General features: G+C 34.1%; 1 protein-coding gene across 4 annotated transcripts in view; it reads right to left on the reverse strand.

Moving 5' to 3' along the window:
* Positions 1–13,565, reverse strand: part of KHDRBS2 (KH RNA binding domain containing, signal transduction associated 2) — an 890,357-nt gene that overhangs the window by 138,694 nt on the left and 738,098 nt on the right. For all 4 annotated transcript variants that reach the window (XR_011164972.1, XM_069070694.1, XM_069070693.1 and 1 more), the window contains one exon: positions 13,397–13,479. Coding sequence is in view for 3 of the 4 variants with exons in the window: in XM_069070694.1 (XP_068926795.1) it covers positions 13,397–13,479 (83 nt within the window). In the remaining variant the exon portion in view is untranslated. The remainder of the gene's footprint in view (positions 1–13,396; positions 13,480–13,565) is intronic.

Raw genomic sequence — 13,565 nt, forward strand, 5'->3', positions numbered from 1 at the left:
TCTCTCTCTCTCTCTCTCTCTCTCTCTCTCTCTCTCTCTCTCTCTCTCTCTCTCTCTCTCTCTCTCCTTCTCTCTTGAATTTATTTTGTATGATTTTTATGTGTTTTGCTTTTACTGGGTACATGTATCCCCTTTCTTCCACCCCCCAAAAAAGTGAACTCCTTGAGAGAAGGAATTTTTTCCTTTGGTCTTTATATCACTAGAACTTAACCCAGTGCTATATGTGTGTGTGTGTGTGTGTGTGTGTGTGTGTGTGTGTGTATGCATACATATATGGTATTTAACAAATAACATTTTAAAAATAAATGGGGCAGCTAAGTGGAGCAGTGGATAGAATGTTGGACCTGGAGTCAGGAGGGTTCATCTCCCTGAGTTCAAATATAGCCTCAGATACCTACTAGTTGTGTGACCCTGGGTAAGTCACTTAACTCTTTGCTTCAGTTTCCTCATCTGTAAAATGAGTGGAGAAGGAAATGGCAAACCATTCTAGTACCTTTGCCATGAAAACTCCAAATGGGGTTACAAAGTATCAGACACAACTGAAACATGACCAGACAAGAAAATGTAATAAATGCTTATTGAACCGAATACCTTCAGAAATTGGCAACTGCTAAGTGAAAGAAAAGGCATAAATGTCACATCATGGATAGCAGAAATGAATTCATGGAATTTAGAGTCAGGAAGAAATGTAGAAATAATCTAGTTCAAGCCCTCATATTACAAACAAAGATACTAGGCCCAGAGGTCCAAGTATGTGGACAAGATCACACACAGACAGTAAATAGTAGAACTAAGATTCAAACAAAAGTCTTCTGAGACCAAAGTCAGTGAAAACCATTGGATTATGACTTGTACTTTGTAAAGACCCAACTAGATCTCACCTAAGTACTTAAATCAATGCTACTTTCTTATTCATCTTTGTGGCCAGAATGTGATGTAGACATTCAAAACCAGAACCTCCAGTATACAACAGAATAAATCAAATAGTAATGAGGTCATTCCTTAAGAGAGATATACTGGCAGACTCATTGTACTAACAGTAGAATATCTTGTAAATTCTTGATTTGCTGATGGGTTCACTGCTCAGAAAGAAAAGAAAACAATGAAGCAAATTGCTATAGTTGGGATTTTTTCTGAGCAACAAGAAAGACTTGTTGGTAATGTAGAAATGACAGAAACCTTGGAATAAAGTTACCATGTCACCTTAGAGTGAGTACATAACAGTTGAGGAAGGGAGTGCTGGCAAATGAAACTTATGCCCTAGACTTAAGGAAAACAGATTGAAAAATGTTCAGAAAATGGATAGACGACATAGCCATGGATCATGGCTTTGAACTTTGCAAGTAAGAAAAGATGAGAAATTGTAAAAAATATGTCTGTTATATTTTTATTTCCTTTTTAATTTTAAAAGCAAATTTGGAGAATATGATCATGAATAACCCTGATGCAGAAGGGTATTTTTTTTTAAAGTGTGTCCACAGAGATTTCTCTGATCAATATGTTTTATGAATATATATGTGTATTTATATACATATATATATATATATATATATATATACACATGTATAAATGTATACACAAAAATTGAAAAAGAGGTGCACAAACAAGGATAGACAGGAAAGAATGTAATGGACAATGTCAGGAAGGGTAATTCTCTTAACGAGTTGTGGGATGAAATGAATGTCAAAGGGAAAAGAAAGCATTCTTTCAATCTACTTGCACAGCAAAATCAAAAAGGAGGAACAGTTCCACTATGGCATGTATTTTTTAAAAAATTATTTCATTAAATCATTTTCTTCAAGATTATCTCTGATGGTCTCCTTTATGTTCCTCAAATAAGACAGTTCATCTTCTGACATTGCGCATTTTTTATTGGTTACCCTCCAAAGAATGCTCTCTCATACACTCAGCCAGGTGACTTCCCAGTCTTCTTTCAGTTTTAATTAAAATTCCATTATCTGTAGGAAGTGTTTCTTTATCCCTGCTAATTATAGTGCATCCACTTTATTGAATATCTCCAATTTATCCTATGTATAAATTGTTTGTAATAGTTATTTGCATACTGTCTTTCCCATTAGATTTTGAGCTCCTTAAGAGCAAGGACTTTCTTGTTTTTCCTTTATATTCCCAGAACTTAGTATAGTGCATGACACATATTAGGTCCTTAGAAATCTATCTTGACCTACTGACTTTGTTGTTGTTTGTCTTCTGTTTCCAAAAAGGACCAATGACGTCATGTTGGGGTAAAAAAGTGGATGATAGATATTGGCTAGACTTTGGTGTGAATTAGATTTAAGTGAGTCAGAGTTGCACAAAGTCAGCTTTACTCTCTCTTCTAGAGTCATTAAAGACCAATGGCAAGACAAATGTCAAGATGACTGGAGATAGTCTAGAAGTAGTAGATGACCTTGGCATCTTCATTGTCTAAGCTCTAAGCAGTTCACAGTGCCTGCTTCACCTGGTTTCAAGGCCATTGGAGCAAATTGTTCTCATTCACCCATTTCTCTGGGGAAAAATCTTCTCATGCTTGGGGTAGATATACCCTTAACTCACTGATTCTCACTGAGAAATTGTAAAAAATATGTCTGTTATATTTTTATTTCTTTTTTAATTTTAAAAGCAAATTTGGAGAATATGATCATGAATAACCCTGATGCAGAAGGGTATTTTTTTTAAAGTGTGTCCACAGAGATTTCTCTGATCAATATGTTTTATGAATATATATGTGTATTTATATAGATTTATATACAACTGAGAGAGGCCTCTCAGTTGCCCTCAGCCTGGTTTAGCCCATCTGCCACGATGACCTTATTGAGGTGTGGCCACTGCACATGCTACTGCTTTTTGGAGTCACGAGTGATATGTGGACACCAAAGGTATCCCTGAAAATGTCTCAGCAAACCCTCATGCCAAAAGTGCTAATCCTCCCTGAACACTCCATTGACTAACTAACTGAATATATATAATGTTGATATTTATTTCAGTATAAAATATGAAATATCCATGTCCTCAGATTGAATTCCCTCAAATACACAATCTTCAAAGCAGTGAATGAAAGGGTAATTTCAACTGCTAACAAAATCAACCTTCCACTTTGGCAATCTTCTGTTTGTTAACAGCAAGGATGGTGGATTTATGCTCTATAAATTGGTACCAAAACCATCTCTACTCTTTGATCTAAATTAATTTGCTATTTAAAGTTGCCTTCATTTATTTAGTTATTGTGCAACACTCCATGCAGATCTTGCTGAATTTTAATTCTTCATGTTTGTCATTCCTTATTATGCAAAATAAAGCAATAGAGTATTTCATTATCTTCATGTATATCATATATCCACTGGGTTCGTGGACTGTAGCCACTGTTTTCAAAAATAATGCTTTGAATATTTTTAGTGGAAGTATTTTTTCTCATGCTTTCTATAATCACTATGAAGGTGGATCCAATAGTGAGATCATGTAGTTAAAGCATATAAGCAACTTTATCTCTTTGCTGCCATAATTCCAAAATTTTTGTCCCAAAATGTGGGACTAGTTCACAGTTTTGCTTGTAGCAAATCAGTGTTGTATGATGTCTTTTGTAGAGTTCACATAAACATATAATTTTCATCTTTTATTACTTCTGTAATTTGTAAATAAGGTGATTTCCTAGAGTTGCTTTAATATTAACTTCTACAACCATTTGCAATTTTGAGAACTTTTAAAAAATGGATGTTAGCTTCTAGTTCTTTTTTTTTGAGAAATCCTTTTATTCTGATATATTTTGATTATATACTGGGGAGTGGTTCTTTATCTGAAAGATTCATGTCAATTATTCATACTTTTTAAATGTTAAGCTATTTTTTAGATTTTATATAGCAAACATTTCTAGTTACATTTTTTTTCTTATTTTCTCCTTATTTTACTGTGCATAACCTTTTTATTTCTAGATAATCAAAGTAGTTTATCTTTATAGTCTTTGAGTCATGACTGGTTACACATTTATCACCTTTATACAGCAGGAAGATATACAAGTGAATTATGAAAATAAAAGGGCTAAATATTCTTACTGACTAACCCAGAGATTTCAATACTAATGAAAAAGGAAGATTCTATACACAGTAACATATTGGTAACAGTTCTTTTGGTAATAGCAAAAAATTGGAAACAAAGTAAATGCCCATCAATTGAAGAATGACAAAAACAAATTGTAGTACATAAACATAATGGAATACTACTGTGTTTTAAGAAATGAATATGATGAATAAAGAAAGGCATGGAAAGACTTACATTAAACTGATACAAAATTAAGTAAGTACAGCCCAGAATCAATAGGTACAATAAATACAAGAATGTAAATGGAAAGATTAACAACCCTACAATAAAAAAATATGAATGCTGTAAAAAGTACAAAGAACAAACTGTTCCTCAAAGAAGAGATATGAAAAGTCACCTTCCCTACCCCAGCTTCTTTGGGTGTGTGTGAGAGGAGAACCATCGATGTGGCATATTGCATATACTCTCAGATTTCTTCCTATGTAGGGATCAATTCTGATATTTTACCTCTTCTCTTTCTAAGTGAAAAAAAAAGTTTCATTCAACATCTTATAAGGGATGCTCTCTGGTAGGTGTCAGGGATAGTGATACAGGAGAAATTTAGGCAATATAAAAACAAAAAAAATCAATAAATTCTATTTTTAAAATGATACATGTCTTTATGCTATCTAGTAAATTTAATTATGCTACATTTAAAATTCATCTCATTTATTCTTTTGGGTTTTATGATAGCATATCCTTCAAGTTGTTGATCTCAAATTATTTTCTGCCTGACTGCATTTCAGATTTCCTATCAGTTTGTGGTTGTTTTTAATTTTGTTCAATAAAGGAACCTTTTCTCAAATACTATGTGTTCTTTGATTTATTGAAGATGAGACTACACTAAGAATCTCCATCAGACTCACAAATCTGAATTATTCCACTGACCAACTTTTCTGTTTTTATGTAATAGATTTGATAGTTCTCACTTTATGTTATGGTATAGAAATTGGGCAAGTGTTAAAGTATGATTTTTAACACCTCTAAAACTGCCTCTAAAACCAGTCTTCTGCCAACTACACTATACTGCCTCTCCTGCTAAGAAGCAAACTCTAACAGGAAAGAAGATTTATGACTCAAAGAGATGAGAATAAGTGGGAAGGGCTCAGAGTGCCGCAGGTCATCTGATGATTGTCTTGGTGTATATACCTTCTGATAAAGAGAGTCAGAGAACATCTTGGCCTCTAACTCTCAAAGTTGAAAGCAGAGGGGTAGAAAATGGGGTAGCTAGGTGCTTTAGTGAATAGAATGGCAGGCTGTTGTCAGGAACCCCTGAGTTCAGATACAGTCTCAGACACTTAGCAGAGGTGTCACACTGGGCAAGCCACTTAACCTCTCTTTGTCAAATCTGTTGAATTTCCTTATCTGTCAAATGGGAAAAACAATAGCACTTATCTCCCAGATTTGTTGAGATGATCAAATGAGAAGATAATTGTGAAAGGCTTAGCATAATGCATATATAAATGTTAATTATTATCATTATCATTAGCTATCACTGCCATTCTCTCCTTGACTAATCTGAGATGGCTATAAGAGAACTCCAGTGGGTCTAGGACAAGTATCAATTGGTAATCCATTTCCATTTTCTTTGCAGGAATGCTTCCTCATCCTTGTCTTCAGGATAACTATTCAGAATTATATAGATAATATATAGTAGTCATTTTAATGGATTTGCATAATTTTGCTGATAGAAATTACCCCAGAGGTCACTGTGTTTACTTGTTCTCATTAAATTTTTCTTTTCCATTTCTTCCATTTCTATGATTAAAGGGAAGGACGATTTTTTTAAAATTTGTGTAATAAAACAGGTAATTCCATGACAGTATAACAAAAAAAAAGATGATTCTAAGTGAAACTACAAATCTATTATGGATGACTTGCTATTCCTTTTAAATATATACTAAAATTATGATTAAAGAAAAGGGAAACACCCTATATATCCTAAAATCTTTATAGCAGCTCTCTTTGTGGTGCCAAAGAATTGGAAACTGCAAGTATGTCCATCAATTGGGGAACAGTTGAATAAATCATAACTTGTATATGATTGTGATCAAATACTACTGTGCTATAAGAAATGATAAGCTCAATGATCTTAGAAAAACATGTAAAGATTTACATGAAATAATGAAGAGCAATATGAGCAGAACCGAGAGAATATTGTATACAGTAACAACAATATTGTTTTAAGAATGACTTCAAGCAAATAAGTAATTTTGACTATTATAAATGTCCAAATTAACTATAAAGGACATAAGAAGAAAAGTGTTATCTGCATCCAGAGAAAGAATTGATAAATAGATGTATAGAATAATTTACACACACACGTGCATACACACACACACCTATTTGTGTCTAATGATAGCCATCTCTAGGGTAGGAGGGGAGAGGGAAGAAATAAAACAGAAAAACAGAGATTTGCAGGATAATTTTACTATATATTTAAAAGGAATAATAGTAAGTTGTCCATAATAGATATGCAGTTGCACACGCAACCTTCTTTTTTATTATACTACCATGAAATTGCTTGTTTATTGCATAAATTTAAAAAAAAAATCTTCCTTCCTTCCCTTTTTTCTTCCTTCCTTCCTCTTTCCCCACTACCCCATAGCACTGAAAAGATGCCCAAATTACAAATGTGTTTCTGTTTTGGTCCAGAAGTAGAGGGCCTCAGTTTGAATCCCCATCAATTCTGCTTATTACTCCCTTGTAACCAGTTTCAGCTTCCTTGTACTTCATTCATACAATGAGAGGATTAGATTATTTGGCATTTAAGGTAATTTTGACCTCTAAATTTATAATCTTACTATATTATAGATAATTAAGCACCCTATTGTCTACTGGTGCAATGATCATGAATTACAAATTGATAGGTTTAAGGATCAGTCAATCTGCACGTCCCTTCGTTGAGAGGAGTAGAAGCCTTAATAATTATAGTACAGCATCTGGGTAAAGAGTTTTACAGAACCATGGGCTCCCTTTAAACACTTGGAGCTGGGAAAGTAGTTAAAAACATCTTGTCAGATCCCCACCTGTGAGAGGTGTCTCATGCCTGGAATACTCTCCCTTCTCATCTCCACCAACTGACTTTCCTGGTTTCCTTTAAGTTCCTACTAAAATCCCATGTTTTAACTGCAGCCTTTTCCAACTTCTCTTAATTCCAGTGCTTTCCAAGTTTAAATTATTTCTTGTTTATCTGATATGTACAGAGCTTTGCTTTATATTGTAAAATACATTTGTTTGCATGTTCTCTCTCCCATTACATTGTAAGCTCCTTGAAAGCAGGGGCTGTCTTTTGTTTCTTTTTATTTCCCCAGCATCACCTAGTAAGTATTTAATAAATGTTTATTTGTTGATTGATGTGGTGCCTGGCCTAATCTAGGGTAGTCGTAGGATTATAAATGTAGATATGGGAGAAACTCTAGAGGCCAACAATCCCAAACTCTACTTCCTCCATTTTATTCATGAGAAAAGCTGAGGCCTAGAGAAGTTAAACTCAAAATAATGTCATTAAGTATCTAAAAATAGTGTTTTAACCAAAATCTTTTAAACTCTAAACTGCTTCCACATCCATTCTGCCTCAGTGCTTCTCATCCAAGTGGAAGAGTGGGAATGGAAAGGAACTTACAGATGTGATGAACATGTCTTAGGTTAAAAACCAACAGGATCTGGCAACTGACTGGAAGGGGTGGAGGAGGAGGAGAAATTCATCTGCATTATTCTTGATCCTTTCAACAGCCAGAATTAATTCCCTGGCTCTTTCTGTTTTGAAGTTTGCACTTCCTCTGCAAGACACCAAAAAGTTTCCGTTTGAAATGTGATGGATGGTTCCAGCTATCTGCTTATGTAAAAGCAAGGATGACTAACAGGTCTTTTATAGTAGGAATGACTGCTATGAATCAGGTTACCAATTCCAAAAATTTCCTTAGGCTACCTTTGATGACTTAGGTGCCTCTAAAGGAATATTTTTTTTTGCCTCCAGAATCTGATCATTGTAGTCTTATAACTTTAAAATTAATTTAAATAGGCACAAATTATAAGCACAAATGGATTACATGGGAAAATACTTGAAGTTCTACCAGAATGAACCATAAAAATCACAAAACTTTGAAAAAATATAGCAAATGCATCAATCATTGAGTATTTATTAAGCACCACCATGTGTGAGGCACTGAGGATCAAAACCCAAAAGATGAAATGATTCCTATTTCTTTAGGTATTATTATCCCATTATACAGATGAAGAGAGTAAGGTCCTAAAAATTACTTGCCAAGAATCACATGACTACTAAATTGAAAAGGCAGAATTCAAACCTGGATCTCTTCTGACTCTGAATAGGGATCTATAGATAATTTAGATTAAACCTTAGTTTTATAGATAAAAATGCTGAGACCCCTAAAGTTTAAGGAGCTTGCCTAGTATCATGAAAGAGTTAATGTCAAAGTTGGATTAGAATAAATATAGGGACTTACATTCTACAGATAGTGACATATAGTTAATATAGAGTTATTAAGTAATAACATAGGCCTTAGAACCAAGAAGATATTGATTCTAATCCCAATTTGACATTAACTCATTGAATGTTCCTAGGCAAATTCTTTAACTTTTTGGAGTCTCAGTTTTGTGATCTATAAAATTAAGGTTTGAATTAGATGATCTAGAGTGCTGGATTCAGAATCAGAAGAGATCTAGGTTGAACCCTGACTTTTCTATTTAGTAGCTGTGTGACTGTGGGCAAGTAATCTCTTGGCAGGTCCCTCAACCTGTCTTAAGGTCTCAGAATCTTCATCTCTCAAATATAAAGAACTTTGTAAAATTAAAAATGCAATATAAATATCAACCATGATGATTCTTATTGATATTATTATTTAAAGTCACTTCCAGGTCTTACATTCTGTGTGTCTCTGAATGTTTATAGTATTTATAAAGATTTTAAGTTTTTCAAATAATCATGCAAAACAAAGAAAAATACTGACTGCTATGAACTGGAGTTCTTTTTTGTTTAAATAAATCCAAGTGTCCTCACTGTACTGTTTATGCATACAAAAGGCTGTAGATGGCATGAAAATATTAGTTAAGTTGTAGGATAACTGAAGAAAAATATCCCAAATTCAATAGTCTATTGTAAATTCAATCTCATGCATGAATATAATCTTGAGATATAACAGAATTAGATTACAAAATGAGGGTGAGTGAGTTTGCAGGGAATAGTGCCACTTGAATGAATAGGACAAGCTATTATATACTTAATGTAATATGTTTTATTACATTATCTGGTTACTGCAATGCCTCACACTTGAGTCTCTACGGCAAGGGTTCTTTTTTTGGTGGAATGTTAGCCTATAAAATAGAATTAACAATTAAAAAAAAGTTTTTAATCACAACATAAAAATGGCATATGTTTATGAGTTTGATTTTCTGGTTATTTGTTTTTTTTTGGCTCAGATCAGATCTTCCTTCATTTTGAGATGAAAGAAGACTGGTTTCTACTTGACAAATGATTTCCTTTGGAGGGAATGTAGCACAAGTTAAGATCATTGATTTGGAGTTGGGAGGCTCCCTAGAGGTCATCCAGAGAAAGCCTAGAGAGGTAAAAGGACTTGTACAAGGTCACATGGGTAAAAAAATAGCAAAGTGGAATTAGAACCCAATTCAAATGACTCTAAATTCAGAGCTATTTCAATCAAACCAAGGATTTTAAATACTTAGCTTTATTGAAGATACTTCCTTGAGTCAGAACAAAATGGAGGCCTCACTTTAGTCAATGGCCTCAAGAAAATGAGCTTCCAAGAAAACTATAATCCTAAACCTGTGAAAGAAAGCTTTTATAATAAACTCTTTTCCTGTCTTCCCACAGGCCATATATGACACAGGAGACAAAAATGATGAACATCAGAGTCTTTTGCAGCCATTGTCAACTTTAGGTTTCATTAAAATGTCATTCATTTGAGCTGCCTCTTGAGTAGTCTTTTAACGGAGGTTATCTTTTCATCTATTTGAAAATTTTTAGACTTAATGATATCTTACAAGGCAATTGGGAATTAATTAAAGTTGTTATACTTTCTGAACTTCAGGTGAACCTTTTGTAGGGATGTTACCTCACGAACTTCCCTTAGAATCACTATTTGGGGATGGTCTAATTATTCAATTTAGGCACCTGCAAGATCCTATTTTATAAGCTCCACAAATTTATATTCACCTGCCTGGAACACTGGATTGAGAAGTAACTCTCTCTAAAGATAAATTGTATTGTTTCTTTCTATTCTCCTAAATTATAAATATACTATTAGTTAACAATGTATTGTGGACAGCTTGTACCTGTGGCTTTACATGCATATTTTCGAAATACTTTACATACATACTTTAGAAATCTCAGGAGAAAAATCCATATTTGTTGGAGGGAAAAAAAAATTTTTGCTCATGCTGTTGTTTTGTTCAAGTCATTTTAATCATGCCTGATCATTCATTACCCTACTTTTTTTTTTTGGCAAAGGTACTACAGGGTTTGCAATTTCCTTCTCCAGTTCATTTTACAGATGAAGAACTAAGGCATACAGTTAAGTGACTTGCCCAGGCTTACACAATTGGTAAGCATCTGAGCACAGATTTGAACTCATGGAGTCTTTCTGACTGCAGACCTGGCACTCTATCCAGTGTGCCATCTAGTCTAGTTCCTGCTAGAGGGTAGTTTTAATTTCTGTGTTTTTTTGGGGGGGGAGTCTACCTCACATAGCTTTTGCAAATAATAGTTGTAGATCCTAATAACTTTTGTAATCAAGGACTATTCCAAGTGCATTCTTGAATCTTCTTAGGGTCTTGATTTTCCTTCCACAGTTAAATATTTGGGGGGTAAAGACCAATATTTCCCCAAGCATGGGGAATCTTTAAGCATGAGGGACAAGTTCTGTTTCTTCTGAACCCCCAAATTTCCTGGCACGTAGTAAGTAGCCATTGAACGAATGAACAAATGAGGACGAAGAGTACATACGGACTAGAAATGAACGCTTACAGTCGAAATTGCTTATTGTGAAAAGATGAAAACTTTCATTTCTATATTCTTCTCTAAAGACTTTTTTCCAGCACAGTTTCCGTTTATCCTTTTATTCTGCAGTCCTAGAGCCAACTAGCAATTGTCAAGAATGAATTATCAAGGTGCCTTGCTTTCCCTCATCCCTTTCTGCTCAGGCTACCTTTGCCCATTTTACTGTGCATTGCTCATTAGGTCTCTCACCTGACAACAGACTGGGGAAAGAGAAAAATTCAATTTCACCTTCTTCAGGACCTCACTCCAAAGACATAGTAGCACTTTAAATAATATACATGATCCTCTAGACTGCTTAAACACTTTCCTTTATTTGTAGAACATTTTCATTGTTTTAATATGTTTTCTTTAAATTCTCTATATAAAAACATAAGCATACATAAATGTATATATATGCATATACATTTCACGTTTCAGGGGTTAGGGACATGACTCCCCTGTAAGTTAATGATGTTGACTCTGTTTAAATTGCATAATTAGAAAGAATAAAATTTTACCCACAATCAAACTTTGAGCACATTATTTCTTTTGTATATAAACTTCTTCAAGTTGCCCATCTTATTTGAAATTGTAATAGTCTTTATACCTCAATTTAAAGCTATCACATTGGGCAAGTCACTTAACCCCAATTTCCCTCCAAAAAGCCAAAAAAAAAAGAGCTATCAATACACTGTAGTCTAACTTACTTTTACACTTGTCACTAGTTATGGACACCATTCTGCTGAAATAAACCTTGATACTGCTTCTCATTTTACTTCTGAACATTTTCCTATGTTAGTCCCAACATTCTATTTCACTGGATAAGACATGAAAGCCAGCCTTGGAACTAGGAAGATTTGAATTCAAGGTCTGCTTCTGATAACTGGTGATATGGCCCTGGCCAAGTCTTTTTGTCTTTCATTGCTCTAGGCAACTCTCTATGGCTATAAATTAGAGAAAAGGTCCTATCCTGTGTAGATCGATGGACTTCAGTAATCTAGAAGTTCCCAATACCAATGAAATCACACAAGTCCAGTCACTATCCTCTACTTCAGTTATAGAAAAAAATATATTTTTTTCTAAAGATCATGCTTTTTTTCCTCCATGCTTCAGACAATCTTATTAAGCATGAAGTTCTATGTGAATCACATTTCTGACCATCTTATCAGATGTCAGATTATTTGTATCTCCATTGCCATAATCCAGCCTAGTCTACTGGAGTGCCAATAAAGTTTTTTTATGAGTAACTAACACTAGAAACACTGAAAGTTCTATTATCGGGGTGGCCAGGTAGCACAGTGAGTAAGAGCACTGGCCCCAGAGTCGGGATAACCTGGGATCGAATCCGGGCTCAAATACTTAGGACCACACCCAGAAATAACTGGCTGTGTAACCTCGAGCAAGTTACTTAATCCCAATTGCTTAAAAAAAAAGAGAGAAAGTTCTATTATCTATTTATGTCAATAAGTTCTCATTGTTTACTATTCCATGTCTTACTATGAAGAAATACACACAGTTTATTTTTTGTTTTTTTATCCAAAAATATTTACGGCCATGTGGAATAATATTTATGCTCCCATTACAGTTTTATGCATGGGAATTTCTTGTGATTTTCTGAAGAAAAAAAAAAGTAAATGAAACTCCCATCTACTAAAAAAGCAAAACAAACTGCAACAACAACAGCAACATCTCTATTGTAGGACCACATGTTCTGGCTTAATCTAAACAATGGTAAACTAAATAATTTTTAAGAATCATATAAGGGAAGGAAAACCAGGTTTCATACTTTAAGATGTCTCAAGAGTCTCTTTCTTTCAACTTCAACTGAGTGTATATGTCTTTGCCGCCTTGTCCTTAACAAAGAGAAAAACAGACAAGCTAATAGGGTAGGAAAATATAACACAAACTCCATTTTCTTGAAAATCAAAATTGTTCCCATCCACTATACCTCCCTGTCCATCAAAAATAACTAAGGCATTGATTTATGATCAAAACATCCTATTATGAAAATCCTAGTTTTCATTTCTATATTCTTCTTTAAAGTGGTTGTTTATTTTTTGGTACACAACAGGACAGTAGTTTTCTTAAGATTCATTTTTGTGTTTAAAGAAGGCCCTGCTATTTCTTAATTTGATTATGCAATATTAGCAAATTTGACCCCTCATGTAATGCAGTATAAAGACTAGCTGATTCATAAAGGTTAAAAAAATCTCACATCTTATATCTGCCGTTCAGATGAAAGAATTAAAGAAAAAGTATTATTACATCAAATTTTGAAATCCATCATTCATGAAATCCAAATTTTACCTTTGTGTTTGGGTCGCATAGCTGCTATCATAGGCCTCATAGCTCTGGTCATCATATTCACCCCCGTAGCCATCATCGTATCCCTAAAGAAGGGGGAAAAAAGAGAGAGCTCAGCAAAAATCAATTTTCAGGAATTTGCAATTCCACAGTAATGAGGTAATATAAGATG

Source organism: Petaurus breviceps, unplaced genomic scaffold (assembly GCF_028583685.1).
Source record: "Petaurus breviceps papuanus isolate PSGF00001 unplaced genomic scaffold, PetGlider_PUasm1.0 90822, whole genome shotgun sequence".
Classification (NCBI taxonomy): domain Eukaryota; kingdom Metazoa; phylum Chordata; class Mammalia; order Diprotodontia; family Petauridae; genus Petaurus; species Petaurus breviceps.